Here is a 14,879-nt window from a genome sequence, read left to right as displayed (position 1 = left end):
GCCTCGGTGGGGCCGGCAGGCCGCTCTGGGTCCCTCAGTGTGGGACGTGTCCCATCTACCGGGCTGCTCTCTGGTGGACCCTGGGCCTGATCCCGCCACTCGATTGATTGGGTGGGGTCCTCAGCCTCCGCGGTGCGGCCGCTGCAATTACAGGACACTTCTGTCAGTCTTTGTGCATGTAAAACGGTGTCAATTCACTTGCATGTATCCGCAGGCGCACACCCCTAGGAATCTTTCACTGGGTGTGGGGTCACGCACTTACTGCGACAAATAACTAATGAATATGCAAATCGCTTGTGTATCCCCTCACTTATACTTGCGTCCTGTAGACTTTTATAATTTACATAATTAATCCCACCACACTTCAATTGTACAGTCTGGTTCACGACCCTTGTCCTCCATGCTTCTTTTCCTGTCCTTTGTTCTGTTCTGTTCGACTGATCAAGTCTGATTCTCAATAACCCTCAATTATGATTCTAAGAAACCAAAACTGAAGCTTAAAAACTCCACTGTGACACAGTAAAACTGTTCCGGCATAAAAGTGATACAGATTTTCCATTCTGCTTGACCTAACAGCCAAACCGGACAAAAAATAAATAAATAAAAAACGTGTTGTCATCCACAGAGGTTGGAAAAAAATAAAATTCATATTTTGACCAAGTAAGGAGCAAAAAGTACAGATGACTGTTTTTAAGCGTAAGGGTTAAAAGCAAAAAGTCATCAGAAAAATATACTCAAGTACAGATACCTGATAAATCAAATTGCAGTAACGATGTATTTGTATTTTGTTATTTCCCCCCAATGCCATGCGTGGATTAGAGCCGCTTCACCCTTATTGTCTTCTGTAATCTCGGCCCGGCAACACTGTTATTCCACCAGACACTTTTTGATTAGGCTGATTCTATGCAACCTTTTTGGGTGTCACAGCTGGTAGACTTTGTGTCACCCTGACTTGGCACATTTCTCAATGCTTCCTGTCAGGTGCCCCCCAGACACGAACGTACTGGTGTTGCCTTTCGCACAGGATGTGACATCACCGGCACCGCTGCAAACCCCGGTTCCCAAGGGCATGTTGCATGGCAACTATAAAGTGTCATTGTCAGAGGGTTTTGTGAAATGCAATATCATGAGCATGGGTGGGGGGGGGGGGGGAGGGGGAGTAGCTGACAGAAAGAGGAGGCAGCCCTTTATAGCAGTGCACCGCTGCAGGAATAGGCTTTTTCTCGCACATCCCATAACCAAATAATACATCCAGCGACCATATTCAAGAGCCTCCATATTCTGAGTGATTCCCACGACCTTGGCTTGCAAGGTGTCACCGCAAAATGTGATACCAAATTAGCTGTGTCGCTGTTTTTTTCGCCGTCTGTCTGAAGAATTTGGGTTGTGTTTTTTGCAAACAGAAGCACTTCAAAGAGCAAAAAGAACAGGCAGGTCCACATTTTTCTCTGTTGTTCTTTTGTTCTCGTTGAAGTGTGGCGCATAGTGCAATTACCACACGCCATCCACCCCCACCTCACATAGACACACAATGGGGATGAAATGGTTGCCATTGTCTATGCCTTTCTTTATAAGGTACTTCAGTGTTTCCCAACCTTTTTTAAGCCTATGCACATATTCTGCACTTGAAAAATCGGGACATAGGACACCACTAAACAAAAATGTCACAACAAGTATATTTCCTGAAATAACTATGAGCTTCTCTAAATTTACCCACAAATGTACTTGCTCAGTGTGACATCTGGGCCTGCTTAGCTGAACACAAAGATATTCTATTCTGTTGTATGGATGGCAGCAGGTGGAAACTCCGGTTAATTGTACCTTCTGTTATCTTGTAAAAGCATTTCATTGTTCTGCCTGTCATTATATGTCATTGGCATAGAGAAATGATCATGGATACATTGTTTGTAGTAAATAAACAATTTCTGGACCGATAAAGTGAAATTGGATAATTTCCCACTGATTTTCTTTTTCTCATGGCACACTAATGTGCCGCAGCACAGTGGTTGGTAATGACGGGTACTGCACTGTATTACAATGATGCCAAAGGGGGCCTGCTGAAGAACAGACGTTTCCTTCCATCCATCCATCCATTTTCTGAGCCGCTTCTCCTCACTAGGGTCGCGGGCGTACTATAGCCTATCCCAGCTATCATCGGGCAGGAGGCGGGGTACACCCTGAACTGGTTGCTAGCCAATCGCAGGGCACATACAAACAAACAACCATCCGCACTCACATTCACGCCAATTTAGAGTTTTCAATTAACCTACCATGCATGTTTTTGGGATGTGGGAGGAAACCGGAGTGCCCGGAGAAAAGCCACGCAGGCACGGGGAGAACATGCAAACTCCACACAGGCGGGGCCGGGGATTGAACCCAGGTCCTCAGAACTTTACATTTAGACAAACAAAAAAAACAGCTTTTATGTATTGTAGTATTTGTCTGGCACTGTCTGCCCAAACGTCGATATTTCAGCTCACTTATAACTTGAGAAAACACCTTGCAGTAAATTGCAGATGTGCTGTTATATTTTTGACTGTGCGCACGCACACACACACACACACACACACACACACACACACAAAGCAACATCAGAATTTGCACATTTGCCCGCATTTTAGTTTGTAATTTTTTTTAAATTGAAATCAAAAGTTACTATTTACTCAGTACTTGAATAATTATTTCATTGTGTAGTTTTTACTCTTACTCGAGTAATTTTTTGGAGGACTCCTTTTTACTTGAGTCACATTATTGTCAAGTAACAGTACTCTTACTTGAGTACAATATTTGGCTACCTAGGTGCTGCGGGTTGTGGCCCTGGTTGTGGTCCAAGCAGAACCGTGAAACACACGTAACATCGGCGACGAGTTGATCCGCTAGTACATCTTGTATTAATTAGGAAACGTGCCTACAATTATCTAATTAGTTTACGGATGTTAATTTTAAATGTATTAAGCGACAGAGTGATGTTAGAGATTATGTCACAACACAGAATGAACTCACTTCAAATTCAGAAATGGCCAATAAAAACAGAAAAATATTGTACTTAATATTTTCCTGGAGGATGCATTTGGGATTAGCCTTTGAAGTTGGTAATATTGAAAAATAAAGTAAAACAGATAAAGATTTTAGTCAAATTATTTTCCAGAATGAGAGTGCTTAAAGAGGAGGATGCTATTCATGTGGCACAGCGTGAAGCAGGCATCAGGTGCAGGTGGAGATGGACCTGGCTCAAGTTGGAGACCAGAACAAAAAAAGAAATGTAATGAGGCAAATTTTATTTGAATCTTGAATTTGTACATCAACATGTACTTGAGCGGTGTAAATAAGTTTTTCTGCGTGAAGAATTTTATTTTTTTAATTATTATTATTTTTTTGCCTTATTGTACTCTTCAGAGTCTTCCAGATTGCTTAATTTATGTTAAAATTAAAACAAATCACCCCTAATCCCACTTCAGTTGTCATGCCGAGCGGCGGCGGCGCTGGCTCGAAGCAGGCCTGAAGCTAGTTATTTAGGGACCCAAGGCAAACATAGTTTACAATAATCTTGCAATTGGAGTATTTTCCCAAATCGCCCTAGTCCTGATTGATAACTAGGTAGTTTTAATTGGGCCCACATTGTTCCAACCCTGATACAGTAACTGTATGCTCAGTACTGAAGGCACTTATTGCTTCTGTTGTGGGTTGATAGTAGAGAATCTGGTTGTGGAAACTGTATTTTGAAATTTCTGAGATTGAGAATAGCTAGAGATGTGAAGACTATAAACAAACGCGCCAATGACATGGCTGACTTTTCAACTACAAACAACACTATTGTTTGCTACTTAAAACTGCTCTTTAGTCATCACTCTTGTCTTTTCCCTCATTAACTAAATGGATGGCTGTTGTTTTTCCTCCCTTAGGAAAATTGTCATCAAGATTGGGAAGAAGAAGAAGCGAAAGCCCGACTCTTCCGAGGAGGAGTCAGACGAGGACCCTTCTCCTCGACACACTTCTAAAGACTCGGTAAAAACCAATATTATGTTTTACAAAAAAAACAAAAAAAACCATTGCTGACGGCTCTATTTTTTCAAATCCGTAGAAGACCGGCCTAAATTTGGACCTAAATTTGCACGCAAATAGATCACGTGATGCTGACTTAGCGGCACTATGTCCAACTTTTCCCACGCTATACCAGCCGCCCCACTTTCACGATGATGCCGGACAAACATACAGTATCTGCACTGTCCGTCTGACAAATGCAAGCCTAGCAAGGTTACGTGTCATCTTTCTGGAACCTTATTATTCAATTACATTTTGGCTTTTCAAATTAATTAATGAATTAATTAATTTTGCTGCTGATAGTAATCCACATACAGTGGGTACTGAACGTTTTCAGACCCCCTTAAAATTTTCACTCTTTGTTATATTGCAGCCATTTGTTAAAATCATGAAGTTATTTTTTTCCACAATGTACACACAGCACCCCATATTGACAGAAAAAAAAATTGTTGCTGATTTATTAAAAAAGAAAAACTGAAATATCACACAGGCCATAAGTATTCAGACCCTTTTCTGTGACACTCATATATTTAACTCTGGTGCTATCCATTTCTTCTGATCATCCTTAAGATGGTTCTACACCGTCATTGGAGTCCAGCTGTGTTTGATTATACTGATTGGACTTGATTAGGAAAGCCACACCACTGTCTATATAAGACCTTACAGCTCACAGTGCATGTCACAGCAAATGAGATTCATGACGTCAAAGGTACTGCCTGAAGAGCTCAGAAACAGAATTGTGGCAAGGCACAGTTCTGGCCAATGTTACAAAAAATTTCATGCAGCACTTTACGTTCCTAAGAGCACAGTGGCCTCCATAAACCTTAAATGGAAGACGTTTGGGACGACCGGAACCCTTCCAAGAGCTGGCCATCCGGCCAAACTGAGCAATTGGGGGAGAAGAGCCTTGGTGAGAGAGGTAAAGAAGAACCCAAAGAGGCTGTGGTTGAGCTCCAGAGATACAGTCGGGAGATGGGCAAAAGTTATAGAAAGTCAACCATTGCTGCAGCCCTCCATCAGTCGGGGCTTTATGGGAGAGTGGCCCGACAGAAGCCTCTCCTCAGTGCAAGACACATGAAAGTCCGCATGGAGTTTTCTATAAAAAAAAAAAAAATAATAAAAAAAAAACACCTGAAGGACTCCAAGATGGTGAGAAATAAGATTCTCTGGTCTGATGAGACCAAGATAGAAATTGTTGGCCTTAATTCTAAGTGGCATGTGTGGAGAAAACCAGGCACTGCTCATCACCTGTCCAATACAGTCCCAACAATGAAGCATGGTGGTGGCAGCATCATGCTGTGGGTGTGTTTTTCAGCTGCAGGGACAGGGAGACTAGTTGCAATCGAAGAAAAGATGAATGCGGCCAAGTACAGGGATATCCTGGACAAAAACCTTCTCCAAAGTGCTTAGAACCTCAGACTGGGTACTGTGTTGTTATGTTTAACTGGTCCATTTTTTGTTACACTTGTTCCCTCCTGTTATGGCTTTGAATGGGGTTTCTCGCAGGTTTAAAAAAATTGCAGTCATTTTTTTCCAATATCCTGCAGCATTAATCTTTACCCTTGATTTGAAGTAAAGAGCTGTCCAATCCCTTCTTTTTAACTTTGTTGCTAACCAACGTTAAATAATCAGCCAGGAAAATACAATAGTCTACTCTGCAAGAGGCTGCAGTATGTCCTTATGAGCCTCCGTGTGCGCAGTGGCCGGGTGTAAATGATTGACAGACTATTTGGTCACGCCTCCTGACACGACACTCTGATTGGGTATTCTTGTCCAACAGCCTCCAGTTGTAAATTACAAGTTGTTATAGAGGGATTTGATGGGGCCAGAGAGGGGTGATTCTTCAAAAGGTCATTTTAATAATACTGTGGTCTACTGTCAGGTCGTACAGACAGTTTTTTAACATATATGACACAAAGTGTTTTTTTTTTATTTTAACTGCAAACTAGGCCTGCACGATATTTTGTTTGAGCATCTTCATCGCGATGTACGTGTGCACAATAGTCACATCGCAGGGTCTGCTGCGATGTTGGTTTAATATAAATAATAGAAAGAACGTACACGTGCAGCATTTCCTATTTCGCTCTTCAGAATGAAACTAGAAAGGCACACGACAGTCCCGTAAGTGAGCGAGGTTCTTCAGTGACTGCGTAAATGGGAGTGAATGTGTTCTTTTGTATTACAGCACATAATTCTAAAAATAGGTTACTACGAAAATCATTTGCATCAGAATGCTTTAGTTAAAACACTGTATGATCATACTGTGATATGGTATTTATTTTGTTTTGTAATATAAGAAAAGATCATTCCTCTATTATTTCACATCGCAATATATATCGCAGGTTAAAAAAAAAAAAAATTGCAATGTCATTTTTTCCCAATATCGTGCAGCCCTACTGCAAACTCTCCCTCTAACACACCCAAAGCCACAGGATAATTGCTCATAAAAGATGGTCCCAGGAGGTTCGTGTGTGTTGGTGGGGAGGCGGGGAGGATCAGGTAGCAGTTAGCACTCTAGAGTGCACATTCTGGTCTCTTTTGGTGGCACTGAGGTCAAAGCAAGGACAACAGCACCTTCTCATGGAATACGACAATGTGCTCAAATTGAAATGTTTCGTTGGGTGTTACAGCTTTTTTTTTTTTTTATTAAATAACAGCCGGCACGGTGAACGACTGGTTAGCACATATGCCTCACAGTTCTGGGGACCGGGGTTCAAATCCCGGCCCCGCCTGTGTGGAGTTTGAATGTTCTCCCCGTGCCTGGGTGGCTTTTCTCCGGGCACTCTGGTTTCCTCCCACGTCCCAAAAAACATGCGTGGTAGGTTGATGGAGGCATCTAAATTGCACGTAGTTGTGGATGTGAGTGCGAATGGTTGTTTGTTTCAATGTGCCCTGCGATTGGCTGGCGACCAGTTCAGGGTGCACCCTGCCACCCACCCGGATATAGCTGGGATAGGCTCCAGCAGCCCGCGACCCTAGTGAGGATAAGCGGTAAAGTAAATGGATGGATGGAATTAAATAACAGAAGCAATGAACCTGCAGTCTTCGAGTTTTTTTTTTTTTTTTAAATGGAGTTTTTTCCCCCAAATTTTGACACATTAGCCCAGGAATAAAACGAATTCAGATTCATTTGATGGGTTTTGCAACATGAGGTGGTGTCATCTCTCTTACGTGACTTCCTCCTTAACAAAATCACTTCCTACACACTGCACGCGATGTAACCCCCCCCCCCCCCCCACCCCCACCACACACACAACAAAACATAGACAAATTGGAAACTGCGCGACTCAGCCATTTTGTCACAGCCTGTGACATTATTGACTGGGCAGTTTAGTTGTAGATGTGAGATTTTAATGCTTCTATGGGGAGGAGTATTGTTTCACGAACCTAATTAACTTTGTTTTGGTGGCATTTCTTTTTAATTAACAACATATTATGAGCAGGGTTTTGTGTATTGATGCTGGAAGCAGTCACCCACGCGTATGTTATAAATATTACACTCAGGAAGGAATTGAAAAGAAGTAACTTTTTTCTGACATTTGTTTGTTCACAGTAACTTTGGCATTATAAAAAGTCATGTTGTCATTTGCTAAAAGGGCCAGTGTGACACAAATATCAGCATTATTATTCATTATTTTATGTATTATATACCTCTGAAGTCTGTCAAGGGATGCTGATCAAAATAGGAAATGGAAAAAAAGCTGTTCCATGGTCAAACTGTCACCTTTTTAAACTGAAGTTGAATTTTTAAAGTAACATTTTTATATACTTACTGTCAAACAAGTGTTAAGAAAATATAAATTAACCACTGTAAATCTGAAAACAAAAACAAAATGCTAACATACTAACAGTTGGCATGCTAACCTATAGAAAGATGGCAACATGAGTAGAGAGAGTGCTCAGACAGATCAATAAGGAATTTCAATCATTTCCTCTAGTGCGTCTTGCCCTATAGTTGGATACCATTTCTCATGAAAATTGATAAAATGCTAACAGTTGTGTTAACTTATAGCGTGGAAAAAGCGCAGAGGCAGATTAATTCGGATTGTACATATTCAAACATGCTAACAGTTTGTATGTTAGCATATAGCAAGAGAGCAACCTGAGTGATAAAGAAACAAAGCAGGTAGATAATGGTTTTATATCATGCTTTGAAATCAGTGCAAATAATATTTGATCAAATGCTGACACGCTAACAGTTGACATGCTAAGTGTTTCTTGTCTTTTTACATTGCAGAAGAGACGCTCTAATCGTCAGGTCAAGAGGAAGAAGTACGCAGAAGAGCTGGAAGCGAGGCTGTCGGACGAGGACGGCAAGGTGATCATCAAAGCCAAGAAGGCCAACCCGGCGACGTCCAAGCAGCCTACGGTGCAGCTCTTTGTGGTGAGTACGTGCTACGTCACAGTAAGGTCGTGCTTTTTCACATTGGAACTGTCATAGATGTGTAAAAATAAGTTAACCAATCTACTATATAATCAGAGTCAAGTAGTGAAAAATACTTACTCTTTGATGTCACGTGGCGTAGATAGTGAAGAGAAAGGATTGCTGGATGCGAGTAAACTTTGTGTTTTTAACATTCTTAACTGTCATACAAGTGTACAAGTAAGTTAACCACTGTATAATTAGACTGCTTAAGTAAAATAAAATTACTCACCCTTTGATGACACGTGACATGAGAAATTTGCTGGAGGCGAGTACATTTCATCCATCCATCCATTTTGTGTACCGCTGTATCCTCACAAGGGTCGCGGGCGTGCTGGAGCCTATCCCAGCTATCTTCGAGTGAGAGGCAGGGTACACCCTGAACTGGTCGCCAGCCAATCGCAGGGCACATATAAACAAACAACCATTTGCGCACACGTTCACACCTAAGGGAAATTTTGAGGGTCCAATCAACCTACCATGCATGTTTTTGGGATGTGGGAGGAAACCGGAGTGCCCGGAGAAAACCCACCCAGGCACGGGGAGAACATGCAAACTCCACAAAGGCGGTGCCGGGATTTTAAACCCGGTTCTCAGAACTGTGAGGGAGATGTGCTAACCAGTCTTCCAGCGTGCCGCCATAATTATATATATATACATATATATCATATATATATTATAATATATATATATATAATATATATATATATATATATATATCATTTAAACCTTTACAGTGTGTTTACACAAATTCACTTCATTAATTTCATGTTGTGCCAAATTGTACTTACTTAACATTAATGACACGTTGCCATTGGAGTCGAGTCTTTTCACATTGACACGAGGCAGACTGGCTGCGTTGGTTCAAAATTCTGACATTTTTTTTTTTTGCCCCGAAGCGGCACGATGGAACACGTGTCATGGTAGAGTAAATAGAAAAAAAACAGCAAAATAGTATTAACCCAGTAAAAAAGTTAAGTAAAAGCTAAACACACATGAAGCTATTTCCGAATGGAGTTGCTACTTTTAATAAAAGCTCACTTACAAGGCACAATGTTACAACCTCCATGAATTATTAATACAGTCCGAAATCACAATTTCACCCTAGGGCTTTTTTACTACCTGTGTGATTTATGGCCGCCTCTAAGGGTAGATTCTCGATATAGAAACAAACTCTCCAAGAAGCCTCTACTGACCATCAACGTTTTCTTCTCATCTCCATCTGCAGGAAAACCCAAGTGAAGAAGACGCTGCCGTCGTGGACAAAATCATGACCTCTCGCGTCGTCAAGAAGGAGGTAACCCACTGATTTTTTTCCTTCTGATCCGCTGTGATGTGTTTGTCTGTCATCAGAGCGGTAAATTGTAGATTTATTTGTACTTTATAATCCTTATAGGTTGCTCCAGAGGTGCTGGTCGAAGTGGAAGAGTTTTTTGTCAAGTACAAAAACTAGTAAGTTCTTCCTGGTTCTTTTTTATTTTATTTTATTTTTTTAGCTTTCTGTGCTTGCCACTCAAATAGTGTGAATTGTTTGTAAAATTTTTATCATAGATGTGCAATGAAAATGATTAAATTTTTTGCCAATCTGATTTGGTTTGATGAAAATATGTGTAACATGTACCGGTATGTTAGCAGTATATTTATGATGTGTAATAAAAAACAGAAATCAGCAAAATAAACAGAGGAGGGTTAAAGGATAAGTTCTGTGTAAAAGGCAAGGCTACTGATAAAGGCAAGGCTACTGATAAATGCTGTATTTCTATTACAATCTTTCTTTGAATTAGACCGTCAATAGCCAATGTGAAACGTTATATATACAGTGGGTCCCCGCTGTTCACGGGGGATAGGGACCGAGCCCTACTGCGAATAGTCCACAAATAATTGACGGCCATTACAATTGCCATTAAAAAAAAAAAAAAAAAAAAAGCGTGAATAAGCGGGAAAATACCACCGATGAGTGCTTTCTTAAAATAAACGGGGGTAGGGCCAGCACCACCCCCCCAAAAAAAAAACATGGAAATAAAAAAATTATAATCTGCGAATAGGTGACTCTGCAGATGCCGAACCGCAAATACACGGGCGTCCACTATACACATGAACCCCCCCCCCCCCCCAAAGTTGCACGGAAAACCCACTGGAAAATATATATATTTTTTTGTTTGTTTTTGTTCAGTTTCTCAATTTTCTTGTTAGACCTTTGGGACCGTATTTACTGGAACTTTTAGGTTGAATTCTGAGTTGTTTACCCATTGAATTGGTGAAGTTTATGGGTGCACCAATACAGTTTGCCCCAGTGAATAATAATTATTATTGTTAGGTTAAAAATATGTATCTTGTTCAGCTGCATGGCCTTGCAGAATGGTGGATCTGTATGCCTTTTGTGCTGGAATAGTTTTGCTTTGCAACAGGGGAGTTTGAAATACTCCCTCTGCTTATTTTTTAATTATTCTGATGTTTGTTGAAAATGCAGCCGGCCAGAAAAGGGTTTTAGGGGACAGATAGAGGGACAGAGTGGACAAGGGGAATAGTGGTGCGAACCACAGCAGAACAATAGTTAGTCTAGATATTTGAGCACAAGTAACATTACAACAGTCAAATCGTGTTCTCGGCACCCAGTGAGGACATGCAATAACTAACCAAGAGAAGAAGATAAGAGAGGACAGAAAAGTGCAGGACAGGACAGGATGTGGGAAATGAGGAAGTCTGTGCTACTGACGAATGATGTGGTGAGATTCTTTTTAGTGTCTAAACACCTGTAAGACCTGTTGTTATTAGCGGTCCCAGCACAAGCAATTAAAGCCTAAAGCGTGTCTATCGAACCTATTAGTGAATGAACACCATATCGCATGCATGTTAGTCAACTGGTGTACGGATTTGCTGAGCTGGCACATTGAGGAAGGGTGGCCCCGGCCCCCTCCACTCGCAAGGGGGGGCCAAGCCAGCGAGCCCGTCCAGCGGGGAACCCAACCAGGGGTGCGCCACCCACTCCCCAGGACCCAGAGCGGTCCCCAGCCCAAACGAAGCGCCCCGACCAGTCCCAAAGGGAGGGGCACTGGACCACGCCCAATCACCCCCACCCAGCGCGCCACACCACCGCCACTGCCCCAACCACCCCAGAGAGCATGGGGGCCCCAGCCACCAACAGGGCCCAACGCAGGAGTCAGCCGCCACCCGAAAACAGTCATAGCCCGGCAAAAGAGAGCCCATGTTAAGCGCCCGTTGTGAGCAAGGACGGACGAGGCCGCCAAGAGAGGGGAGTGGAAGGCGGGGCCCCAAATGAGGGAGGAGGGGAGGAAACCCATCTCTCCGCGGGCCGAAAACCGCAGGGATGGGGGTTGCAGGTCCCAGGAGTCAAGCCAAGAGAAATCTGAATACCCACCACCCACCCTATTACGTACTATGGTTACCAGGTCCCCAACTGGCAGCCATTATCCCTGGGGTGTAGTGCATTAAAATTGGAGAGACTGCTGGGCGTGAGGCGAGACGGTCTGAGGGCCATGATGACCCGTAACCGTCGCCCCCACCTAGGCCAACCAGCTGAGCTAAAGCTGTGCGAATGTACAGTGAGTATGGAAAGTATTCATACCCCCTTAAAATTTTCACTTTATCTTGCAACCATTTGTTAATTTTTTTCAAGATTTTTCAAGCCCCACAGAATATTATGTACTATGAAGATGTAAACAACAAAACCACCAAATGAAGTATCAGACTCTATTCTTTCATCAGAAAAAAAAGTTTGTCTCTAACTAATACCGTTCTTTAGTAATCAGCAGTCAAATATAGGCTACTTTCAGCCAAATCTGTTTCTGGAAGAAAGAGAAACGGAGAAAACAGCCTTTTTGTGAAAGCAGACGCATCAAGCAGAACAATGACTTTGACACCAATATTGTTTTTCTTTTGTGAAAATATCAAACATCTGAACATATAATAACACTGAGAGAATGTACTTTTGACAGAAAAATAATTTATTTACAAATCTAGCTCTGTACAGAATTTACATTAGACAAAAATGCATTAACAAATGGGGCTCCCACACTTGCACTTTTTTCCTCCAAATTCTCCTCCTCCACCCTTTGCTCTTTCAGGTTTTTATTACCTTGTGCATAAAATCTAGTAAAATTTTATCCACATGGATTTTATTCTTCGGTTGGCAGTGAATGGGATCTTGTGGTTGTCATTCTTCTTGAAACCAGTCATTACTTCTGCTCGGAGCGCAACCTGTGCAGTTTAGAAATATAACTATTACTATAAAAATACATTGTTGAAATTGCTGACGTTGAGGAAAAAAAAAGCTTTCAATTACCTTTTTTGTCTGCACTGCGTACTGGAATGGGAGTCGAACCTCTGCTGGATGCATCACCTGTAAGTTTTAAAAAATACATACGATTACTAGAGAATACTTTTTATTGATGACATGTTTTGGAAGGGTAAAAAAAAAACACATTACTTTTCTTTGTCGCAATCGTAAAAGACTTTCGACTCGCGGGTATTGAATTCCTGCAAGATGGACGAAATGTAAAATTCACATCAGTAGTGGCAACAGATGTTAAATTGTAATGTGAACTTGTGGGACTAAATTGATTTTATGTAACAAGGATTGAAGGAGCGTGTTTGCTCGCTAAATGTAGCTAACGTGAGCTGCAAACGAGTTACCTTCGCTGGACTTTGTCGGTCTTCATCGGAGGAACCTCTGCTGGCTATCCAAAAGGGAGTTCACTCATCTGGCAATTTCGGATTCCATTTATTCAAATCCTGGTCGGCAGAAGATGAGCCAGCAAGCGACCGAGAGCATCTCGCCATATGTATGGGCCGGCATTCTCTCTCGGTGCGTCATCCTTTATTCCCCGCATGATCTAAGGCGTCATTCCTGTCGGTCGCAGGAATATTTTTCTTGCCTTGGCGCAATACATTTCTAATACCGAAAGCTTTTTTTTTTTTTAGATTTCTTTTTTTTTTTTTTTTCCATTTTGTGTTCTCTCTTTTCCGCCATTATGTTTGTCTCTTCTCATTGTCTCTTGCACCCCGCCAGCCCGCCCCCTCCTCCTCCTTCTTCTTCGTCTTCAATCTGAGGAAGGGACGTTCACCTCAAGACATTGTTCCCCTCTACTGGGTGCCATTCCTCATTACAGTTATCCAGAGGCTTGACGATCACCATTGACGTCTTTAGACGGCATTGGCAGGGAATAGATGGATTCTTAATTACATCTTTGGACCGCATTGGCAGGGAACGAGTTAATGTACACACAGCACCCCTCTATTGACAGAAAAAAACAGAATTGTTGAAATGTTTGCAGATTTATTAAAAAAGAAAACTGAAATATCACACAGCCATAAATATTCAGACCCTTTGCTGTGACACTCATATATTTAACTCGGGTGCTGTCCATTTCTTCTGATCATCCTTAAGATGGTTCTACACCTTCAGTGGAGTCCAGCTGTGTTTGATTATACTGATTGGACTTGATTAGGAAAGCCACACCTGTCTATATAAGACCTTACAGCTCACAGTGCATGTCAGAGCAAATGGTAATCATGAGGTCAAAGGAACTGCCTGAAGAGCTCAGAGTCAGAATTGTGGCAAGGCACAAATCTGGCCAAGGTTACAAAAAATATTCAGCTGCACTTAAGGTTCCTAAAAGCACAGTGGCGTCCATAATCCTTAAATGGAAGACGTTTGGGATGACCAGAACCCTTCCTAGAGCTGGGCGTCATGCCAAACTCTGCAATCGGGGGAGAAGAGCCTTGGTGAGAGAAGTAAAGAAGAACCCAAAGATCACTGTGGCTGAGCTCCAGAGATGCAGTCGGGAGATGGGAGAAAGTTTTAGAAAATCAACCATCACTGCAGCCCTCCACCGGGGCTTTATGGCAGAGTGGCCCGATGGAAGCCTCTCCTCAGTGCAAGACACATGAAAGACCACATAGAGTTTGCTTAAAAACACCTGAAGGACTCCAAGATGGTGAGAAATTAGATTCTCTGGTCTGATGAGACCAAGATGGAACTTTTTTACCTTAATTCTGAGCGGTATGTGTGGAGAAAAACCAGGCACTGCTCATCACCTGTCCAATACAGTCCCAACAGTGAGGCACGATGGTGGCAGCATCATGCCACGGGGGTGTTTTTCAGCTGTAGGGACAGGACGACTGGTTGCAATCGAAGGAAAGATGAATGCAGCCAAGTACAGGGATATCCTGGACAAAAACCTTCTCCAGAGTGCTCAGGACCTCAGACTGGGCCAAAGGTTCACCTTCCAACGAGACAATGACTCTAAGCACACAGCTAAAATAACAAAGGAGTGGCTTCAGAACAACTCCGTGACTGTTCTTGAATGGCCCAGCCAGAGTCCTGATTTAAACCTAATTGAGCATCTCTGGAGAGACCTGAAAATGACTGTCCACCAACGTTCACCATCCAACC

The 14,879-nt window shown here is 42.2% G+C and overlaps 1 protein-coding gene and 1 long non-coding RNA gene across 2 annotated transcripts in view; one reads left to right on the top strand and one right to left on the bottom strand.

Annotated features, from left to right (window-relative positions):
• chd9 (chromodomain helicase DNA binding protein 9) overlaps positions 1 to 14,879 on the top strand; it is a 150,919-nt gene that overhangs the window by 72,861 nt on the left and 63,179 nt on the right. The window contains 4 exon segments of the mRNA XM_061765570.1: positions 3,903 to 4,005; positions 8,279 to 8,425; positions 9,693 to 9,761; positions 9,861 to 9,916. Coding sequence (XP_061621554.1) covers positions 3,903 to 4,005; positions 8,279 to 8,425; positions 9,693 to 9,761; positions 9,861 to 9,916 — 375 coding nt within the window.
• LOC133474169 (uncharacterized) lies at positions 12,388 to 14,352 on the bottom strand. The gene is made up of 4 exons (XR_009787381.1): positions 13,118 to 14,352; positions 12,912 to 12,961; positions 12,768 to 12,824; positions 12,388 to 12,682 (listed from the first exon to the last, which is right to left on the bottom strand). It is a non-coding gene; the product is annotated as an uncharacterized LOC133474169 (long non-coding RNA).

Source organism: Phyllopteryx taeniolatus, chromosome 2 (genome assembly GCF_024500385.1).
Source record: "Phyllopteryx taeniolatus isolate TA_2022b chromosome 2, UOR_Ptae_1.2, whole genome shotgun sequence".
In the NCBI taxonomy this organism is placed as follows: domain Eukaryota; kingdom Metazoa; phylum Chordata; class Actinopteri; order Syngnathiformes; family Syngnathidae; genus Phyllopteryx; species Phyllopteryx taeniolatus.
This window is presented reverse-complemented; position numbering and strand designations above follow the sequence as displayed.